At 32.6% G+C, this 23,264-nt stretch overlaps 1 protein-coding gene across 4 annotated transcripts in view; it reads left to right on the forward strand.

Moving 5' to 3' along the window:
• LOC106873040 (uncharacterized) overlaps positions 1-23,264 on the forward strand; it is a 526,342-nt gene that overhangs the window by 332,973 nt on the left and 170,105 nt on the right. For all 4 annotated transcript variants that reach the window (XR_016238090.1, XR_016238091.1, XM_089340317.1 and 1 more), the window contains one exon: positions 16,240-16,309. Coding sequence is in view for 2 of the 4 variants with exons in the window: in XM_089340317.1 (XP_089196443.1) it covers positions 16,301-16,309 (9 nt within the window). In the remaining 2 variants the exon portion in view is untranslated. The remainder of the gene's footprint in view (positions 1-16,239; positions 16,310-23,264) is intronic.

The following is a 23,264-nucleotide window of genomic DNA, read 5'->3' on the forward strand; positions in this document are numbered from 1 at the left end:
GCCTAAGAAATCATTATCATCTATCATGATTCGAATAATCTTTTGCATGTTTCTTTCTTCAGTCTCTGTCATTATATTTTCTTGTCTTGCAGTCTTACATTTATGTTCCCTTTTAGTCTTCCACCAGCAATTCCAAAAGCTTAGCCAAACAATTTGAAATGTTTTATCTACTTACCATTATTTTGACAATAGAATATTAATATAATATCTAATTTTTCTGTAGTACGAGAAAATGATGACTGGATGTAGATGAGTTTTCTATACATCAGATTTATATACAAGCATGCTTTGTTACTTCCTTCCTTCACTATGAATGAACGATTTCAATTTATGTCATACTGCTCTTTTAAAGTACCAGATATAAATTTAATCTTCACTAAAACAAATAGACATATTCACATTTTTTCCTTTCATATAATTATTTTTCTGATTTGTGTCTACAATACTTGCATATTTTCTTTCTCTCTCCCTCTCTGTGTCTTTCTTTGAGCCTGTCTTTATTTTTCTTTCTCTCTCTCTCTCTCTCTCTCTCTCTCTCTCTCAGTCTTTCATTCTACTTTCCTTTTCCTTCCTTCCTACCTTTCTTTCAATCCCTTCTCTTCCTTTTTCTTTCCCTCTTTCTCTTTCTTTCTTACTTTGTCTTCCTCTTCCTTCCTCTCTTCCTCCCTTCCTCCCTCCCTCCCTCCCTCCCTCCCTCCCTCCCTCCCTCCCTCTCTTTTTGTTCATATTCATCTGTATTCTTTCAGCTAAGCACTCCATCTATCTTCGTATGCTTTGCTCTCAAACATGCAACATTTACACTTAAATATGTTTCTATGTTTCATATTCACATTAAATACATACATCACATTTATTCCTCTATAACCTCTGTCATTTAATTTATATCCACATATGATGTTGAAACAATATAGAAAATATAACAAATCTTTATCCTTTAATGACACTTTTAATGTGTGTGTATATATATATATATATATATATATGGTGGTGAAAATATTTAATATTTTATTTTAAAAATCGTTTTACTTATTGTAATTATTGCTTCTAATCATATTTATCTAGCTTCTAAGATCGCAGTATTCAAACACTCTGCTTAATTTCTTGCATCGATTTTCTTCTGCAGTTGGAAGTTCTGACAGTTTTGAACCTATTTTTATATATCTATTACATATAATTTAAGGTTAATTTGTTTAAAAAGCTCTTCTGTAAGATTTAAAGACCATATATATATATATATATATATATATATATATATATTTATGTGGTTTTTAAACCTTATATATATATATATGTATATATATATATATATATATATATATATATATTTATGTGGTTTTTAAATCTTATATATATATATATATATGTATATATATATATATATATATATATATATATATATTTATGTGGTTTTTAAATCTTATATATATATATGTATATATATATATATATATATATATATATATATATTTTTATGTGGTTTTTAAATCTTATATATATATATATATATATATATATATATATATATATATATAAATATATGTATGTGTGTAATGTAATCTGACAGATTTGAACAAATTTTTATGTTAAATATTTAAGATAAATCTATTTGAAAAGATCTTTTGCAAAGCTTAAAGTCTCTCTCTCTCTCTCTCTCTCTCTCTCTCTCTCTCTCTCTCTCTCTCTCTCTATATATATATATATATATATATATATATATATATATATATATATATATATATATATATATACATATATATATATATATAAAGTGAAAATGAAAATGCATCTGTTTTGCATAAATCGTATTCGTAAACGATATGAATTATTATTTTAATTAATACAACAGAATTATTATGATTGTCATGAATAACAGAACCAAGTGTTTATAAGACATTATTATAACTAGTAAGTGATGTGTTAACACAACACCTTTAATTAATTGGGAGTATGTGCCTAACAAGATGTGGGGGTGGGGTGGATAACATCATTGAATACTATTGAATACTACTTAATCCACTCAAAGAATGATAAGAGAGACCATTCAAAATAAAGTTTTCCATTTTGGAATGGGTTTGCTGCACCAGAAACCCAGTTAAGTAACTTTGGATGAGAGAAAGAATAGTCTGACGTTTGGTAGATGTAGCAATAATATCACTCATGTTTCAGTGTTATTAGTCCTCATCAGGAAAGCAAAGTAACATAGTAGTTTGTTTCAGTTTTTGCTTCACATGTTGTTTATAACGTGCATGAATGATTTATTGTTGAGTGTTTCAACTCCACCTTGGATGTTTGGCCAAGTCACTTTCTATCGCATTTATTATACAGTCTTCTTTATTATTTTTACTTAATAAATTTCTTTGTTGTGATTATCTCAAATAGACAAAAGTATTAAACTCTAGTCAAGTCTGCACATGTCCTTGGATAAAATTCTTTTCTTTCTTATCAAAGTAGGTTTCCATTCACTGCTGTACAGCTTTATACTTCAACTTGTCAACAAAGAGGTTAGCACCAAAGGCTCTTTCCTTAGTACCCAATATACTACATTAATTCTCCAACTCTAATCCTTTAGCATCCAGATTGCTCAGGCAGATGTAATATTCATTTATTTACATTGCTTTGAATTGATCATGCATTATCTTATACCGTTGAAATTTTGATGATGCGATTCCTATATCTTCAGAATGATACTGTAAGGTAGATGTGATAGGATAGATCTGGCCAATGTTAACATAAAGCAGGTAGAATATTTGAGCTGGGTATGGCCAGTTGAAATGCTAAGGAACTAATCTGCAGTAATAATTATATCTTCTATGGAATTCATTTTTCTGTACTTTCTATGATCTCTCCAACTTGTTTTGTGGACCTTTTTGTTCAACGTTGTTCATACAGTTAAAAATTCAGATAAATCTGATATATTTAATTTCCTGAATATCTAGAGATCCCATTAAGTGTATTTATTGATCATTTAGCAAGAAATGGGCCATTATCATACGCAATTTGTTTTGGGAACCTGATTTTGAAATTGCTTATGATTACTTTAAAAAGGAAAGCGAGAGAGTGGAAAACAAAGCCTTGAACATCCACCAGCAGCACCACCATGCACATATATATATATATATATATATATATATATATATATATATATATATATATATGATAGGCTTCTTTCAATTTCCATCTAACAAATCCCATCAAAGTTGTTCTGTTAGTTACCCCTGCAACCGTTATGCTGCAGCACATTGGTGTGCATGAGATGATGCTAGGAGTGCCACAGTGTAACCTTAATGTAAATTTTTCCCCTATACTTTCAGCTATATTTTTAGTTCAGGTGTGCCTCTGAATTTTGAAAAGAATAGAAGTGTACCACAAGCGAATAAAAGTTGTGGTGCACTGACCTAGAGCACTTTATTATGTTAGGTTGGATTGGATTGGATTGGATTGGATTGGATAACCTATGTTCAGTCCACTGCAGGACAAAAGCCTCAGCATGTTCTCTTCACCAACCACAGACTGATGTGGAGGCTGTGAATTTGAGCTTGAGATCATACTGGTTTGATGAACCTACTCTACTAAACAGACTTGAGATGCCTTGACAGAGGGATGCAATTTTTTTTTTATACTCTTAGCCAAGGGTAGTAAAGTCAATTACATCAACCCCAGTTCTCAACTGGTACTTATTTTATTGTCTCCAAAAGGCTGAAAGACAAAGTCAACCTCATCAGAATTTGAACTCAGAACATGAAGATGTCTGAAAGACTGCTAAGCATTTTACTCAGTGTGCAAAGGATTCTGCCAGCTCACTGCCTAGATATTAAGTTTATATTAAATTATAATACATATAGTCATCTTACACTGTAGAGCTCCCGCAAAAATGTCTACTTGATTGCTTCATCAACATAATTCCAGATGCAGGTTTCATGTACATAGTTCTCTATTTCTCTTCAGGAGATTGTGGGGTAAAACATAGTGAAAAGGAGTGGGGAGGAGAGAAATAACCTATTTAGAAGACAATTCCATGACCTTGCGGATCCATGTAAGATAATTAAGACTTTAAAGTATTTTTTAACAATGCTAACCAAAACAATGGTCATACCATTTCAACATTTATTTTTCATTTTTTTAAAACATCATTTGTTATATTCCCAAAGAGATTATACAGCTAATACAAGATTATTTGGTTCTTTTATATATATATATATATATATATATATATATATATATTTACCCTACCAAATTCTGGTGCCTCAAACATTTTAAGTACCACATTTAATCTTTTGATTAAATCTATATTATTATATATATATATATATATATATATATATATATATATATAATTTTCCCTTAGTTTTTTGTTTACGTTTAAAAACAATAGCAACAACAATAAGTATTCCAATTTATTCATATTTCAATGAAAAGTCAGTTGTCAAGAGATTAAGCAGGAAGTTAAGTTTTCAGATTTTTAGCAGATTCCAGAAAGAATATAATGATTTCCAATGGAATTTTGATCTTTTGATCCATCTGGTTTTGTGAGGGATCATAGGAGGTTGTGATTAAAATAACAATATACTTCAATCAACAATTTCATTTTCTAATCTACAGCAGAGTTAAGTCCTATTTAAGCTTGTGTGAAATTAAAAATTCCTAATTCTTCTTGAGCATAATGCAGCTCATCTACAGGTTCTCATTTCAGCCTTGACTTCTCGTTCATGGACAAAAGTTTCAGTACCAATATGCTAGTTCATTATAATCCCAAATTATTGAGATAGTGTCATTTTTAAATTCCTACTGTTATAATTTTTTATTATTATTATTATACAGTTCTACAAAACATATCGATAGTTTTATTTATTTATTCTCATTTTTTTGCTTTCACTCTATGTTATGATGAATGTAAAGTATGTGTCTGTATATATACAATATTTTCATGGACTGAAAAACAGAAAACATCTAAATACCATGTTTCAATTCTGTGTTGGGAGTTCATCAAATGTGCATCCTCTTTAACTCTACATAAACATATTCCTTATAAAACCACTATTAGTAAAGACCGAAGTAAACTTGGTGGACCAATTTGCATAGATAACACTTTCTTGCCAACTAGTTTGACAGGAAGATGTAATTTGAGGGAAATTCTACTTCTGTTTCTAACTGTATTGTTTCTTTGCTACAGAATATATTCAGATTTTTCTAGCTAACATCTGTGTATACAATATGTCAGTTTTGTTCTATTAGTCCTGTCATCATCATCTTTGTCACTTTCATTTTTTCACTCACTAACTTAATATCACAAATGTTTTGATGATCAGAAACTCCAACAACTTTTCGGTACAATCAAGTCCTTTGTGCTTTGTATCTTCAATTAATGACATTTCATTTCCATGCTATTTATTTGGTCATAAATAATGTGGAGAATTTGATTTTAATTAAAAAGAAGAAACATCTCAATCATTCCGAAAATGTGATGCAACACTTGAATAACTTCGCATTTTTTAAAAATAAAATTTAACATATAGTCGCAGACATTGCTGTGTGCTAAGAACTTAGATTCTCAACCTCATGGTCCTGGGTTCAGTCCCATAGTGTGGAACCTTGGACAAGTGTCTCTGTTATAATCTTGGGGTGAGTGGATTTGCAGACAGAAACTGAAAGAAGCCCATCAGGTATATGCCTGTGTGCATTTGTGCCTTGTGTTTGACAACCGGTGTTGGTGCTTGTATTCCCCATAACTTAGCAGTTCAGCAAAACGGTCCAATAGAATAAGTACCAGGCTTTAAAAAATAAAGGATTGGGGTTGATTCATTTGACTAAAATTCCTCAGGGTGATGTTCCAGCATGGCCACTGTCTAATGATTGAAACAACTAGATGGTAGAGAAAACATGTGCAAAACAAAAAGTCATTGCGTTGTATCACATCCCATGTTTCTTCATTTTTATCTTGAGTATTATGGGTGTGAACTCTTGTCATTTCCAATATGATCCAGTTTAGTGTCAGAGTAAATATCATTTAATGTACATGATATAGAATATTTGCTTGAGAGTTCAATGTATGTTGTCTACCAGCTTTCATATCAGATTGCTGTGTAAGGTGGAAAGCTGGCAGAATCATTAGCATGCCACACAAAATGCTCAGTGGCATTTCATGTCTTTATGTTCTGAGTTCAAATTCTGCTGAGGTCCACTTTGCTTTTTTTCTTATGGGACCAATAAAATAAGTAACAGTTGAGCATGGAGATCGATGTTATCAACTTACTCCATCCCCCGAAATTGCAGGCCTTGTGCCATAATTTGAAACCAATATTAGGCTACCCTATCTTTTATTTTGTTGTTAGTCTATTTGGCAAGAAGAATTTTTCTATTGTAGACAATGAGTTTAGTGTATTAGAGGGATTACAGAAGAAAGTTTATCATATGGATTATCACGTAATTATGAGTTCTGAGTTCAGACCTGGCTACTGTAATATGTAATTCTGTAAATTTGTTTGCATCAGCAAGTTACTACATACTAATCTCAGTTTCCTGAACCACTTAACTTCAGCATAGGAAAGTGGAACATTTAATGTTTCCTTTTACATAAAGATAATTATGAAATCAATCAATAAATATGAGACATCAAGATTAAAACCCAATAGTAGAGAATGTCCATAAAGATGACAATCATGAATGACTTAATAAAAAATATAGTTGTTGGTGTGATGAAAATTTCAGCACATTTAGATTAGTTACCAAGACAATTTGATACATTTAGCTTGAGGAGTGGTGATGGTGGGAACACTAGATGAATTTTACAAGATCAAGAGGAAAATAAAGTAAAACAAGATAAGGATACCAATATTTTTTTTAAAGCTGTTCTGGTCTATGAGGACTAAAACTGTTCTGTGTAGCTTCTACAACAACAAATGTTTTACAAGCCAATGGTGGGACCTCTAAGTGGTTGTTTCAGCCTATTAGAAATAGCAGTCAAATCTCCACAACCTCATACACACACTGAATTGAATTTTAAAAAGTGGATCATGTGTATAAAATATTTGAAAAATGGATAACATACATGGTATATTCCATAAATTTTGCCGCTCTTTCAGATGAGACATTTATTAATTTCAAAGTAGGATCCTCTGATTTCAATGCACTTGTAGTACTCCGTCCACTTCGTGGAGGTCCCATGGAAGTCCCCCAATGTGAAGACGTCTAGGACCCTTGTCACAGCCTCCTTAATCTTCTCAGTATCTTCAAAACTAATGCCCTTTAGTTTCTCCTTCAGCTTGGGGAAAAACCAAAAGTCACTAGGAGTAAGGTCTAGCCTGTTGCGAGGGTGAGGGACAACTTTAAATTCTCATTGTTGTCAAGTAGTTAGTCACCGGGATGGATTTGTAACAAGCTGTGTTTGGTAGGGTGCATTCAAAATGCTGTTACAGTCATTTCCTTCAATCTGGAATAAAAAAAAATGTTGGCAAGTCAGCTTATAAAAGATATAATATAATGTATTAAAGATATAATTTTAGTAATGACATACTAAAATGTCTGCCTCTGTGAGGCCCAAAGTTTGAAGGCTGCTTTTTAATTGAAGAATATTAATAGTGTCGAAAATACTTGGAATATAATTAGAATAAACAGGTTTGAAACCTTATTACAAGTGTTGCCACTCAAAAGAATGTTTAAAGCTACCATGAAATCACTCTTTATGGATAGATGAAGATTATGTATAGATATAGATATAAATTAAGTGGAACGTTGATGCTGGAATATTTCAACAGATACCTACTGGCTTCATATTTCCCAGTTGTTGACGTAAACTCCAGAATAGATTTTACTTGAGCAAACAGCAAGTATTGTCATACATCTCACTATTCCATAATCATGACATGAAAGAGCTTACTTATTTCACAAACACATCTGTCTGTTTGGAGGTTAAGGTTTATCAACCTGAAATTTGTCAAGTCATGCAATCTTGTCCAAAATCCTGCATTTAATCTAATTTAAAACTTGACTCAAGACTTCTTTCTTGTCACACACTAGGCAATGTCAGTGATGCAAATTGACAAACATTTTGTCACAAACATAATCTTATTTTACTTAGATGCATTGAATTCTTATTCTTGTTATTATTTACATTTTGTTTTTACCTTTAAGTTCCTTTTTCTTTTTCTCTTTTTCATAATTTTCTTAACAATTTCACTTATTCACTTGATTAGCAGTATCGCTCAATATCTGGAGTTTGTCACAAATCTATATGGCTATGTTTATGTATAAATATTTGTGATTATGCAGCAATACATGAGTGTATGTATGTGTGTGTGTGTGTGCAGACATGATTGTGTGGTTAAGATACTTGCTTCCCAATCACATGGCTCCTGATTCAGTTCCACTGCATGGCTCCTCAAGCTTTGGGGGTGGAATTGATGGACAGAAACTGAAAGAGGTGTGTTGTATATTTATCTGTCTACCTGTTAGTCAGCCTATCTGTCTATCTATCTGTCTGTCTGTCTGTCTGTCTTTTTTGTGTCTGGTAAATGAGTGGAAACTTTATTGGTGAGTGTGTTAAATAATAAGGCACTGAAAGAGAATGTCTCTCCCCAGACACAACAAAATATGCTTCAACACACGAGCTCACATAAAGAATCTTGCAAACCAAATCCAAAAATGAAATATCTATCTATCTATCTATCTATCTATCTATCTATCTATCTCTATCCATCCATCTATCTACACACACACAGTGTAGATATACAATTGGTGTGGCCAACAGAGTTCAAGAAAAAAGGCATGAAATCTTTTAAGATTTATTGTAAATTCAAGTTATACAAAGTTACTGCACCTATATATTACATAATTATTCAATACAAACCCTGCCAGTTTTAATAACTCCCTGAGATGACCACAGAATCTTACGATTTTTGCAACTGCAGCTGAAAAATCTTGAAATGCATAGCACATGCACTGCTTCATCCTTAGTATTGCAGGTTGACACATTTCAGCCTGGACATCTGACCTCCTAACTCTCCAGACTTCAACTGGCCATATGCAGTCCACATATTCTACCTGTTTTATGTTTAAACTGACCAGATCCAGCCTCTTACACCCACCTACAATGTCATTTTAAAAATAAACAATCACATCACTAAAATCATGGAGCTCAAAGCTCAAGATAATGCATGATTCAAATGAATGGGAATAAATAAGCTTTACTTGTGGCAGGTTAAAGAAAATTTCTTGTTGAGAGAGAATAACCCTTAATTTCATTTAAGTTCTTTGTTATATACTGATACAAGCTGAATAGGGGACAGGATATAGCTGCACTCCCCGGTACATTTATACTGTAGAGAAGACCTCTTGCAGATTTTTATTCATGTAAGAAAGCATAATTCGTTTTAAGATTTACATGCCATTCACTTAGTTAATCAGAGTGGGTGCTTTTGGTGTTTTTATGACATGTATACAGTATGTGCTTGCATGTGTAAATGTGTGTACAGATATGCATGTATGAGTGTGTGTTTCTATATATGTACAAATGCGTGTGTGCATATCTGCCTTTATGTGTGTGTGTATATGTATATATAGGAGTATATACAGTTGTGTGTGTGTGTGTATTATATATTACTACTGCTAAGGTTTGGCCAGCATCATGTAATGAGTGAAGTGTGTGTGTGGGGGGGGGGGGTGCATAATGTATTTTCTGGTAGAGAAGTTGCCATTGCATACAGTGTAAACATCAAGTGCAAACATTCAAACAACTTCATTATCTTTCCAAATTCGTTGGTGCATCAATTGACTTACCTTTTTTTAAGGCTGCAAATTTTGGTCTGAGAAATTCAACTTGTATGCTGGAAAATACAGCCCATGTATATTTATATATACATACAAGGGGCAGGGGAGGCTGAAATGTCCTTGACTTTAAGGGTGTCATGAAAGGCCTAGCTGGAGGTACAACATTCCGTGTTCTTTTACAGGGCTTTGAAAAGCTGAAAGACTGCTACAATTAGTATGTGAATCTAAGAGGGGAATATGTTAGATAAAACCATAACTAACTGATCATCCTGTATTTTCTTTTACCCAAAGCCAGCAACTTTTCAGCACCCCCTTGTACATACACAAACGTGTGTATGTGTTGTGTGTGTATATATATATATATATATATATATATATATATATATATATATATATATATATATAGTGTGTGTGTGTGTGTATATTTGTATAGAAGCTATTAGAAGTATCAGTTGTTTGGAAATGGGGCTCCACTTTATATATTTCTTACTCCATTCAACAAAATACTTCTGGCTATTCCACAACCAATTACATTTTGTTTCCCTAGTGCTGGTATTGTGTCACTTGTTACAGAGCTCTGCAGCTAAATTTGTTGAATGTTTTATAAAACTCCCAGTAGGTATCGCAAACGTTTAGCAGGTCGATTTTATCCATTGATGTTGTAAATGTTGTGGAAACTAAGTGAGGTGGCTTGCACCTTCATGGATGAAATGTTTATCATCACAAAACAACTTGGTCTCTTGCAACATAATCACTTTCCTTCTATTCATTTTTTTTCTCACTTTAATCTTGCATCTTGCTTTACAAAGTCATGTAGTCATCTTCCTGTTGTTTCCCCTTCTGCCTTAGCATATTGCTTCATTATAATCGTCTTTCAATGTATTTCTGTAGAGTGCATCTAATTATCCACTCCTTCAAAAAAAAAAATAGAAACCTTTTGGAACACCAACTCCCAGGGGATTTGGCATACGCATATCTAATTTTGTAAATCATTAAATAGATTTAGGGAGGTTATCAGGGTGTTTTTGTTTTTTTGTATAACGCCTATCACACACGTCTCATTCGGTATTTGCTACGTTTTTGTATGTGCAGAACAAAATTATTTGCAAGCTTAATGGTTTGTGGTTTATCCTGTTTTGTTTTTATATATCTTGGACTACATTATCTAATGTACTAATGTACTATACTTCCCTTTTTTAATATGGCAGGATAGGATCTAAGAGGATTTGTCTGCTACTTCTAGCAGATTGAGCAATGTGTAGAATCTCATTTGTTGTCTTTGAGATTTATTTATGTATTATCAGTTTTGCTTCCTCTAATGAAAAGCTTGCTTCTCTGCATTTACTAGAGATGTTTTCATGAAATTTTGTTTCCATAGCAACGTGTTGATTGTATACATTTATAAATTGTTGAATTAAACCAATCTAAATTTTTTTTTTCTCTCAATATCTGTTGCATGGTGAATTTAGTGCCAATTTAATTATAGTTGATTCTGGAATAAATGCAATGCCCCAGCATGACCATTATGTATGATGGCCAAAACAAACTACAAAATAAGATTTCACTTGATTATATGAAATATCGAAGTCGGATAAAGTGAAGTGCATTTTGGCAGTCCTTAATCCATTTACCATTAGCCAGGGTCTGAGAAGATAACAGCTGTAGATAAATATGGTCTAGATTGCAACTAACTGAAGCTTACAATATTTTATGAAGACGATATTATGTTTGTTGCTTCTTCTGAAAGAGAGGACAACTTGCTGAACAAATAGAAATGTAGGATGGTATTTGACATTATTAGCACTAACTTGAAACAGAAAAAGTGCTACAAGTTCTATTGGTGGGAACTGAATTTATGACTGCAAGGTCTTCAGTATGACTCCAAGCTTGTTTCCATTGCTTGGTGGGTGACATCATTGCCAATTGTGTCTTAGACCATCTATCATTCAATCTTTTCAAATTAGATATTATAAATGATTTTATTTACTTTTTTAATTGTATTTGTTTTCTGTCTCAAATTAGGTATTTATAATATCTAACTAATATCATTTGCAATAATGTCTTGATTGATAAATTGCTTAGATATTTGGAGGGTTGAATTTTTTTTTTTTTTAAGAGCCTATTTGCCTTCAGTTATATTAAGAAATGTTGAATGAATCTGGTCCAGCAACACACATATACAGACACAAGGCTGTTAAACTTTTATTTACATTCATCAATTATCCCAGAGTTAATATATTAACAAATTTTAGCCTCTGTGTATGGATATAGGTGTATGTACACACACACACATGCACATATATATATACGCACACACATATGCATGTGTGTATGGATGTACATACACACACACACACACACACACACACACACACACACATATATATATGTGTGCTGATTGACTCTGTATAGTGTTAATCAAAGTTATATGTACAAGGGGGTGCTTTAAAGTTCCTCGCTTTGGGTAAAAGAAAATACAGGATGATCAGTTAATAATGATTTTATTCAATATATCCCTCTCTCAGATTCACACGCTTATTGCAGTGGTACTTTTTCTAAATCCTGTAAAGAACTTGGAAGGTTAGGCCTTTAACCAGACCTTTCATGATACCCTTAAAGCCAAGAACATTTCCGCATCCCCTTGTATATATATATATAGATATATATATATATATCTATATATATATAGGAAAATGAAAAATAAGGCAGAATGCTAAACTGGAAGCATATTTTAATAAAGATTTCTAACCGGATTTCATTGCGAAGCAAATTTTCAAGAAGAAGGAGAATGAAAATGTTTTTTACAAAGAAGTACAAAATGAAGAAAATAATACATAAAAAAAAAATTATATATATAAAAAAATTAATATACAAAATAAATATATAAAAAAATAAATATATCAATATATTATATTGTCTTTGAGCTTTTGAAGTCCAATGGTAATTCATGTATATAATGGTTGGAAAAATAAGGATGCATGAGGATTGAGAGTTGTGTTAGGTTTAAAAAAAGGGTTAAAAGTTTGTGTTAAGCAGGAAGTGTGGTGTCAAAACAGGAAGTGCTTAACACAAACTTTTAACCCTTTTTTTAAACCTAACACAACTCTCAATCCTCATGCATCCTTATTTTTCCAACCATTACATACATGAATTACCATTGAACTTCAAAAGCTCAAAGACAATATACTGTATTGGTATATTTATTTTTTTATATATTTTTTAATATATTAATTTTTTTTTATATATAATTTTTTGTTATATATTATTTTCTTCATTTTGTACTTCTTTGTAAAAAACATTTTCATTCTCCTTTTTCTTGAAAATTTGCTTCGCAATGAAAGCCGGTTGGAAATCTTTATTAAAATATGCTTCCAGTTTAGCATTCTGCCTTATTTTTCATTTTCCTATTATTTCTCCACGTGTAGTTAACACAACCCCACGATTTACTGACTTATATATATATATATATATATATATATATATAATCTTTGATTTACACTCTACAGTTACTAAGAACTTGATATGTAATTCTCAATGTTATTGTGGGCTTGTAGTTAGATTTTCTAACAAAGCTTTTAGATGTCATAACTGCAACAAATTCATATATTTTTCTAGATAAATTCTTTTAGAATCTGCCTTATATGTAATCGTTAAAATATTTCAAACCATTTGACTTTTAGATTATTAGTATTCTCATTCTATAGACAAAGTATAATCTATATTTTGTCGGAAAATCAGTGTATTTAAATTTTTTTTTGTAACTTAGCCTTGAGTTAGTTCTGATTATTACACCTAATGATCAAAAGTATTCCAGTTGTAAATATCCAGATTCTACAGTTAGAATACTTTTGTTTAAAATGTCCTTCTCCATTTAAGATGATCAAGTTTGATTTGCAGAAGATTTGGTTCCTGTTCCTAGCAGGTTGAGCAACATTTCTGTTTGGTGACAAATATCTTCAATGATCATGCGAAACCATGACAAAGCATTTTTTACTCAGAAGGACACCAACTTCATCAGTGAAGCTTGAACTTACAATGAAAATTTAACATGACTTAGCCTTAAAATTAATACTAAGGTCAAGCTAGGTATTTTCAGTTGTACATTTTCTCAAGAAAGCCGATCATGCATACTCTTGCGTTTATGCATGGGGTGGCACCAGAAAGTGTGCCAGTCAGTACTTCAGTCAATAATGTATTTTATATAGTATATTCAGGCACCAGGTTTTTATAAGTCCTTTTGACAAGGTACACAGTAATAAAAAGCTGAAAAAAAATGCATCACTTGTAATTCTGTTTCTAAAGGCTGTCCAATACCACCTGAGATTCCTTTTGAATTTCATCTACTCACTCGGCGTTACTATTTCAACTTCTGTTTCATTCAACATGGCTCTTGGGCCCACATCAAGGTGCTGCTACTTGTCAAGAACCAGAAAACAAATATAAGAGCAACAAGTTGTATGTCTAGGTTTACCATGAGATTCTCCTGTCAGACTCAACAACTGATTCCATTTATGTGAGAGGGCCAACAGATTGTTACAGTGGATGAGTTCACAAAGATTTTTTTTTCACACTTTCAGGCATTTTACTTGTGATTACTTACCTGAACTCTCATCATCTTCAACCAACATTCGACCAGCCATGAAACGTCACTCAAAAACTTGTGTTCAGCTTAAAGAATGCTTGGCAAAAGCTTTATAATGCATTTTAAGCACCAAAGTGGCAAACTTGCTTCAAGCAATGTTTATCACATGTGTGTGGCTTGAATTTATCAGCCATCATAAAAATCACAGAACTTTTCTAGAATAACTTTTTATCTTTTACTTAATTCAGTCACTAGACTGAAGCCATACTGGGGTACCACTTTGAAGAATTTTTAGTCATATGAATCTATTCTACTGCTTTTTCTTTTTCTTTTTTTTTTCTTGAAGCCTGATACTCATTCTGTCAGTCTCTTGTCGAACTGCTAAGTTATAGGGATGTAAACACACCAACACCAGTTCTCAAGCAATGATGAACAAACACAAACAGTTAGATGCACAGAGATACACACACACATACATGCATGCATGCACACACACACACACACACACACACACACACACACACACACACACACACACACACACACACACACACACACACACACACAATGAGCTTCTTTCAGTTTCGATCTACCAAATCCACTCACAATGCTTTAGTCAGCCCAAGGCTATAGTAGAAGACATTTGCCCAGGGTGCCATGCAGTGGAACTGAACCCAGGACCATGTGGTTGGGAAGCAAGCTTCTTACCACACGGCCATGCCTTACAAAATCTCAAAAAACATTTGAACAGGGGTTTGATATCTTAAAAATGACCAATTATGACCATTTGTTGTATACACATTTCCATTGAACTATATAATCACAGCTGGTGAACTCCTCCAAAAACTTTGATCACATCTCATGTGTATATAAATTACACTTGTTTGCACAGTCTAGTTAACTCTAAAGAAAACCAACTGGATGTATCAAGCAAAGTGTGTAATTTTATTGAAATTTAGTACTAGGGTATTTATTTAATTACAGTCACTGTATTCTTTAAAACTACCAGAAATTGTAACAAATTAGTGGATGAAAGGAAAAAGAAAATATTTTAGCTTAAGTAATTGGAAACAAGTGTTTTGAAGTATTGTAAGAACTGCTTTGTAAAGGTCATTTGTGTTGCTGGTAAATATTTTAGTTGTATATCTTCATGTTAAGTGACATTATAAAATTTCAGATTTTCAATCAAATGATTAAAAACAAAATTTTTATTTGATACTGTTGTGTGTGAGATGTTATGTATGTATATATAAATATACCTATATAAATAAATGTAGGGACAAGCAAGTTAGACAGATCATTATATGAAGTTTTACTATATTAATATATGAAATACAAGAAATGTATTTATGTTTACATACAAGAAGGTTCGACTTACGCAAAATACAAATGACATAGAAGGGTTAGAGGGGTTGAAGAAATCCTCTATATCATTTGTATTTTGTGTAAGTTGGACCTTTTTTATGTGTAAACATATATATATATTTTTGTATTTCATGCATTAATATAGTAAAACTTTATATATTGACCTGTCTAACTTGCTTATCCCTACAATAAATTTTATGCCTGTTCAAGTTTAATTCTCTTGAGCGCTACTAAGTGTATTCTATACGGAGAACATCTGATTCTCATCTATGAACTATATATATCTATATATATGTGTGTGTGAATATTTATGTACATGCACAAAAGTGTGCATCTACATGCACTTATTTTTACAACAGATTCAGAAGCTTTCTAACTTAACACTATATACTGCTAGCTGTGTCTCCTCTGCTCTTGGCTCTCATCTGTTGCTTCAGCACCCTCTAACTTCTTGTAACAGTTAAGCCATTCTTAAGCTCTAGTTAGTTGCTGTCTCATCTCTTCCTTTTTTCTATCATGTGACGTTTCAGGACTATTACCAGACGACTTAGATGATGTGTAAGATGACCTAAAGGGGAAAAAGGAAGCATAATGCCAAGCGTAAGTGTCAACAGATGGTTTCTTTCTCATATGGCCTCTGTTTTAAACTAATGTGTATCTACACAAGACTGACCTGTTTCACTCAAATTACCAACAGCAACATGGCATGCAGGTTCCCGTTTTTGAAGTGAGTATTGTGAAGTAGGACTTTAATTGCTCATTATAGAAGTGATTATGTTGTTAATGTTGAAAAAATTGATAATGTTGTGAAGGTGCTAACGGCCAACACGTGTGATGATGTGACAATATGTTGGACATATCATGAAAAACGGTAATAATGGTTTAATGGTGGTGTTTGCGATGATATAATATTGCAGTGTTATTGATAGATGGTCTCGATGTTGCTTAGAAATGCACAACTAGCTATAGGCTTGCTTCTTTTTAATATTATATGAATATGGAAAATGTATTTCAGTATTGTTTTTTCTGTGCACCCAACAACTTTTAGATGTGACAGATATTTTTGTACACTTATACAGTTGCTTGTATGTGTGTACCTAGTTGTGTTTATTGCTTTAATGATAGATGCACATTCTTTTATAAATTGCTTTTTGTAATTGTAAGTCCTTATAAGACATTAATATAGTACTGGGTAAAGTGAAAAGTTCATCCCTAAATCTTAGGAACCTCTCTTCTTCCTTTATATGGTTAAAAATGTGCATTTTAGTCTTACTTTTGTGTAAATAGCTTTACTATTATTTCAATGTATTATTATTGTTCTGACAGTTGACTATTGTGCAAGATATCAGATTCAGTCCCTACATGTGCTTGAGACTTTCTTTTGCAGATTCTATTTCAAACATTTTAATTATAAAATCCACCCCTCCTTTTTTTTTTTTATCGATTTAAAAATAAAACAAAATTTAGTGTAAGCTAGATTCTGTTGTGTTGCAATTTTAAAGCCATTTAATCATTGAATATCAGAACTTTTACAGCTGTTATTCATTGGATATCAGAGCTGTTATAACCCTTAATCATTGGATATCAGAGCTGTTATAACCCTTAATCATTGGATATCAAACCCATTATAACCCATAACCATTTGATATCAGATCTTTATAGCCCTTACTCAATGGATATTAAAACTTTTACAGCCTTTGTTCATTGGATATTAGACCTATTATAGCCTTTAATCATTGGATATCAGGCTCGTTTCTTAGTGCGTCTGTTAATGAGAAAATACCATTTCCATTTTAGATTTTTTAATTTATTTATAAAGCTTTCTACATAGCTGTATATAGTTATATCTTATAGGTTCTTTGTTGTAAACAAAATCAGGTAAGCTTACAATCAGTTTTTCTAGCTATATGAAGTTATAGCTGTACATGTTCATGATGCTGAAAATACTTAATAATAATAATTATTATCATTCTGATTAAGTTTTAGATTGACATCAGGAAGGACATCCAACCATAAAAACCATGCCAAAGCAGATAGTAGAGCCCGGTATAGTTCTCTGGCTTGCCAGCTCCTGTTAGACTGTCCAACCCATGCCAGCATGGAAAGTGGATGTTAAATGATGATGAGGATTTAGAAAGTTGTTCATTAATTTATTACAACAGAAATTTTATAGAACTAGTATATTGGAGATTTCCCTATTTTACATAGAGAATGAATTAATATATCAATCAAATCAACAAGAAGCCTCTACACTGTTACTTGATTTGCTAGAAATAGTAGCCCAATCTCTTTCAGATCATACCCTCCTGTCTTAAAACATTTAATACTACTTTGCCTTAGATTGCTGCTTGTTCTATGTTACAGAACCTTACATTTCAATATGTTCATATTTAAATTTAAAAACCATCATAATTTAATATAAGAATCATTTAAGTTTTAAACACTGACTGAATTATAAATATGATTAATTTATTAAAACCATTACAATTCTTGATTATTTTTTAAAGTTGTTTTTTATAATTAGAAATACAGTTACAAAAATTATTTTATATATAAAAAAAGAAACATTTAATAATATAGTTCTGAATTCTTTATGTCTGCAAAAAATGTAAAAGATTAAAATACACCGGCTTCAATACCTGTAACCTTTTAGCATTCAGTTTACTCTGTCAATCATAATGCTTATTTATTCAAATTGTTTTGAATTAATTATTTTGTGGCTTTGAGATTTCAATGATGTAATTGTTTATTTTTAGAATGACATTTTAGGGTAGCTGTGAGAGGTCAGATCTGGTCAATTTGAACAGAAACAAGTAGAATATTTAGGCCAGATATTGCTGCTTTAAATGCTAAAGGGTTAAATATGTGTCTGCATAATAAGCGGTAACCTTGTATTGAATGACAGCAATGACTATTAACGAGTCCATAAATTGATCCATGATAAATCTATTTACACTAACATCAAACTGTGTGGCATTATTACTAGTCTTTATTACTTCAATTATTTATATTAGCTACTCACCACTCATCAAGCATAATTATTTATATTATGTAGATACCAAGTCACAAAGCTCTAAATCTGACACAAAAATGACCAACTGATAGAAATCTTAACAACCACCACAGTCTGAATCAATGAATTATTGTAGATTATCCAAGAGTTAGCATACATATGGTCTTACTGGTCTATTCCATTAGCATAGTCAAAGTCTTTCATTTTCTTAGTCGGGGAGAAACATGTCTAACTCACCAGTCTGCAATCTTATGGTGTTTTATATGATGAAGATATGAAGATGTACAAAACTGCTGTTTCTGTATCATTAACTGGAATCATCTTCCTGGATTTCTGCAACTAAAGAAACGGTTTTTACATCTCAAGTCCTTACTTTCACTTCAACGATCCTCACTTACACCTCGTCAGTCATTACATCTACATCTTCATTCCTTACCTCCACTTCATCAGCTTTTACTTCCACTATTTTAAACTTTGCCTCCACTCTGTCCATACCTCTCTCCTCCACTCTCTTCATACCTCTCTCCTCCACTCTTTCCCTGCCTCTCACCTCCACTCTCTCTGTACCTCTCACCTCCATTCTCTCCATGCTTCTCACCCACACTCTCTCCATGCTTCTCACCCACACTCTCTCCATGCTTCTCCCCTCCACCCTCTCCATGCCTCTCGTCTCCACTCTCCTCATTCCTCTCACCTCCGCTTTCCTCATTCCTCTCGCTTCCACTCATTCTTCTTGCCTCCACTCCTCATTTTTATCACCACCTCTCCTCATACCCCTCACCTCCACCCCCCTCATTCCTCTCACCTCCACTCTCCTCATACCCCTCACCTCCACTCTCCTCATTCCTCTTGCTTCCACTCCTCATTCTTCTTGCCTCCACTCATTTTTATCACCACCTCTCCTCATACCCCTTGCCTCCACTCTCCTCACACCCCTCACCTCCACTCTCCTCACACCCCTCGCCTTCACTCTCCTCACACCCCTCGCCTCCACTCTCCTCATACCCCTCGCCTCCATTCTCCTCTTACTCCTCGTCTCCACTCTCCTCATACCTCCACTCTCTTCCTCCATTGCCTCCACTTTAGACATGCCCTCCAATCTCTTCAGCCCTTCCCTTCACTACCTTCAGATCAAATCTATGATTTCATTCTTTTGTTGTTGGCCAAGACTTCAATCATATAGGTCACTGATGCTTTTGTTTATATTCCATTACAAATATATTAATAAATTATAAGATGCAGAAGGAGATATTGCAATGCATTGTGGGAATTACTATCTAATGGTTGGTAGTTCTGCTAATATCACTAGTAAATACTTTAGTGAGATATCAATGATCTGAATTATCTCTTTTCTCATAATAGCTAGCAGTTTTAGTTCTTCTAGCAACACTGCCATTATACTCTACAATAGTGCAATATAACGCTCTTTGTTGCTTATTAGGAATTCAACCTAATTGGTTTTATCTTGAAGTTATTATTTTATGGAAATTATTTCTTCTCTATCTATTTATTGTTGTTGAAATGGCATTTCACTGCATCTTAATAGGAATGATATTATTGTTGTTAATATTACTTTCACTGCTGAGGGTTGTGAGCTTGGAGAAAAAGTGCTAAGTGGCATTTCGTTTGTCTTTACATTCTGAGTTCAAATTCTGCCAAAGTCCACTTTTCCTTTTGTTCTTTCAAGGTCAAGAAAATAGCAGTTAAACACTGGGGTTGGTGTAATAGACTTATCCCTCCTTCGAAATTGCTGGTCCTGTGCCAAAATTTGAAATCTGTTTTGTAATGCTGTAAGGCGACAAAGCTGGCAGAATCATTAGCATGCTAGGCAAAATGCTTAGAGGCATTTCACCAATTTTCATGTTCTGAGTTCAAATTCCACTGAGGGCGATTATGCCTTTCATCCTTTCAGGGTCGATAAGATTAGTACCAGTTGAACACTGGGGTTGATGTAATCAGTTTATACCCTCCTTTACTTTGAAAATTGCTGGTCTTTTACCAAAATTTGAAACCAATATTAGTTCATTACTAGAACATTTTTTAGCATTTCCTATTAAAATCTGTGATATTTACTGTTGTCAAGAACTATCAAATGTTGAGTATTTATGGTTTGATATTGTATAAATGGTATATAGTTGTTAGCTGATGTGGTTTCAAATACTGTGATAGTTTTATACATTGCAAACATGTAAAGTGTAAAGAAACAGGACTCTACTCCCATTCCTTCCAGGCATAGTGAACAGAGAAGGTGAATTGATGGAAATTTCATCTGTCATCAGGAGAAGGATTTCCTGGCATTTCAGACCAAATCCTGTTTTGGAGAAATTGGAAAGCCTTCTTCAGCTTTAATAGTCAAATGATTCAAAAAATACTTTTCTCTTTCTTAAACAAAATGTTCATTTTGAAGCCTCAAGGAATCATCCCCCAACATCATATAAACCTTTAAAAAAAAATATTATGCATTAAAAGTAGCTTAATGTGATTTGTCATGAAGGTAATAAATAAATATTCTACATGTTTGCAATATTTAAACAACTGTTCCTGTATCAATTTAGTTGTACAATATATTTTCTGTGTTGAACGAGGACATGTCTGATATCATTGTGCATGGCTGACTAAAATCAAGTATGAATTAAATATTAGTTCAAACCATTATTAGTGAGTTAATGTATAGGAAAATAGTGCTCTTTTCTGAAGTAATATATCATGCTTACATTATGAATGTCCATTTAACAAAGACATTTGCATGATTTGTTTCATCTTTGAGAGTCCAATGCATGGATTGAGCAAATGTTTGACTTTTGTAAATTATTGTATGGTTTCCATAGTGATTAGGAATGCTTTCTCTTGTAGTGCACTCGTCTTTGACTGGTCATTGTTGGGTAAGGCCAGTTGAATCATTCAGCTATGAACTCTTTATTAAAAGTTGTCCTTTATATTGCAAACACAATTTATCTTTATAATTAGTTGAAGTTTCCACTATAATGATTACTAGAATAGGTGTATTTATCTCGGAGGTGTACTTGACATGCAAGTGACTTGATTTGAAACTGTGTTGAAACTAAAAGGATAGCAGCATAGAACATACATATTAGCCATTCAAAAACACAAAGACTGTTAACATTAATTAAACATTATTTATTAGGCGTCAAAGTTTTCATTGCATGAACTGCAACCTGGTCACAGAGCTGCAGTGTCATTTTGATGTCATATAACAAATAGTAAATGTTTATATGAAGTTAACAGTTTTTGAATGGCTAATGCATGTTTGAGCTGAAATACTTAAATACAGCAAGGAAGACAAGATTAAATCATATGACTGGTTCCCTACTAGTTTATTACAGTGGCCTATGCTTCTAAGATGTGGTTGGGCTTGTACTACCTCTTCTCAAATGCTCCCAAGTCACTCATGTTTCCTCTTCTAATCACTCACTGTTACTCCTCTGTTAGGTCTTGCATGAAGTAAATACTCTTCCTGGTGTTTCTTTCTCACTGGAATTCCTGTTCTACTCATGATTTCCTTGAATCTGTCTACTTGTGAAATATTAACCACATCGATTTCATTTGTCTTATTGGTCCTGCAAATGCCATGACAAAGATGTTTCTTTCAGACAAAATTAAGAGGAACTAAAATACCATTTCCTTACCATACCTAATTCTTCATCATTTTGACTGACACTGTAAGTTTTTAATTTCATAGATACAAACAGTATGAAAGCCACCGTAATGTAGTAAGGAAACTACTAATATGCAATATCTGCAAAAATGTTTCAGTATGTTTATATATGTGAACAATGTAATTTATATGAAGAGAGAGATAACAGTCAATAAACCCCACCCACATTCAAAAAAGAAAAAGTGGGGAAATATTATATATTTTAAATAACGCAAGATATCTGGTAGATATTGTAAAATTAACTTATTTGATGAAACATTTTTATTTGAAATTTCAACTAATTACAGCAATAGGTTGTGGCTGCAATAAAAAGTAGCAAGATAGCATTTTGTTTTGTTTAGAGTCTTGCTCAAAATTGGTTTTTGTATAGTGCCAAAGAATAAGGGTGAATGATATTAATGCTTAATATATTGATTTATGGGGTGTTGTTAGCGACTCTGAAAGAATGGAGAGGAAAAACTGAAGATTTAAAATTATTAGTTCAAATTACTATAAGCCCGATAAAATATGTACATATAATAAGCTGAGTAGATAATATGGAAAGTCTTTACTCTTTTGTCTTTAACCTAAGAAAATCAGTACAGTTGTGTTGTTTGACTTGATAAGTTTCCAAGTAATGTACTGTCAGGCAAATTTATTATTCCATCACTAGTGGAGGATTATGTAAGACTGGAAAGTTTTAGCAAGGAAGTAAAATAGAAGTCACATAAATAATAGTGGAGAAAAGATTCTTCTTCCAATGTATCTTTAAACTATTTACGGAAAAATAAATTTTTGAGTTTCATTTAGGATAATTAAGATATAAAACAAAAGTGACTTCATTTTGATTCTTCAGGAATAGGCACAAGTGTGGATGTGTGGTAAGA

The sequence above is a fragment of the Octopus bimaculoides genome, chromosome 23 (genome assembly GCF_046866305.1).
Source record: "Octopus bimaculoides isolate indiv1 chromosome 23, ASM4686630v1, whole genome shotgun sequence".
Classification (NCBI taxonomy): Eukaryota; Metazoa; Mollusca; class Cephalopoda; order Octopoda; family Octopodidae; genus Octopus; species Octopus bimaculoides.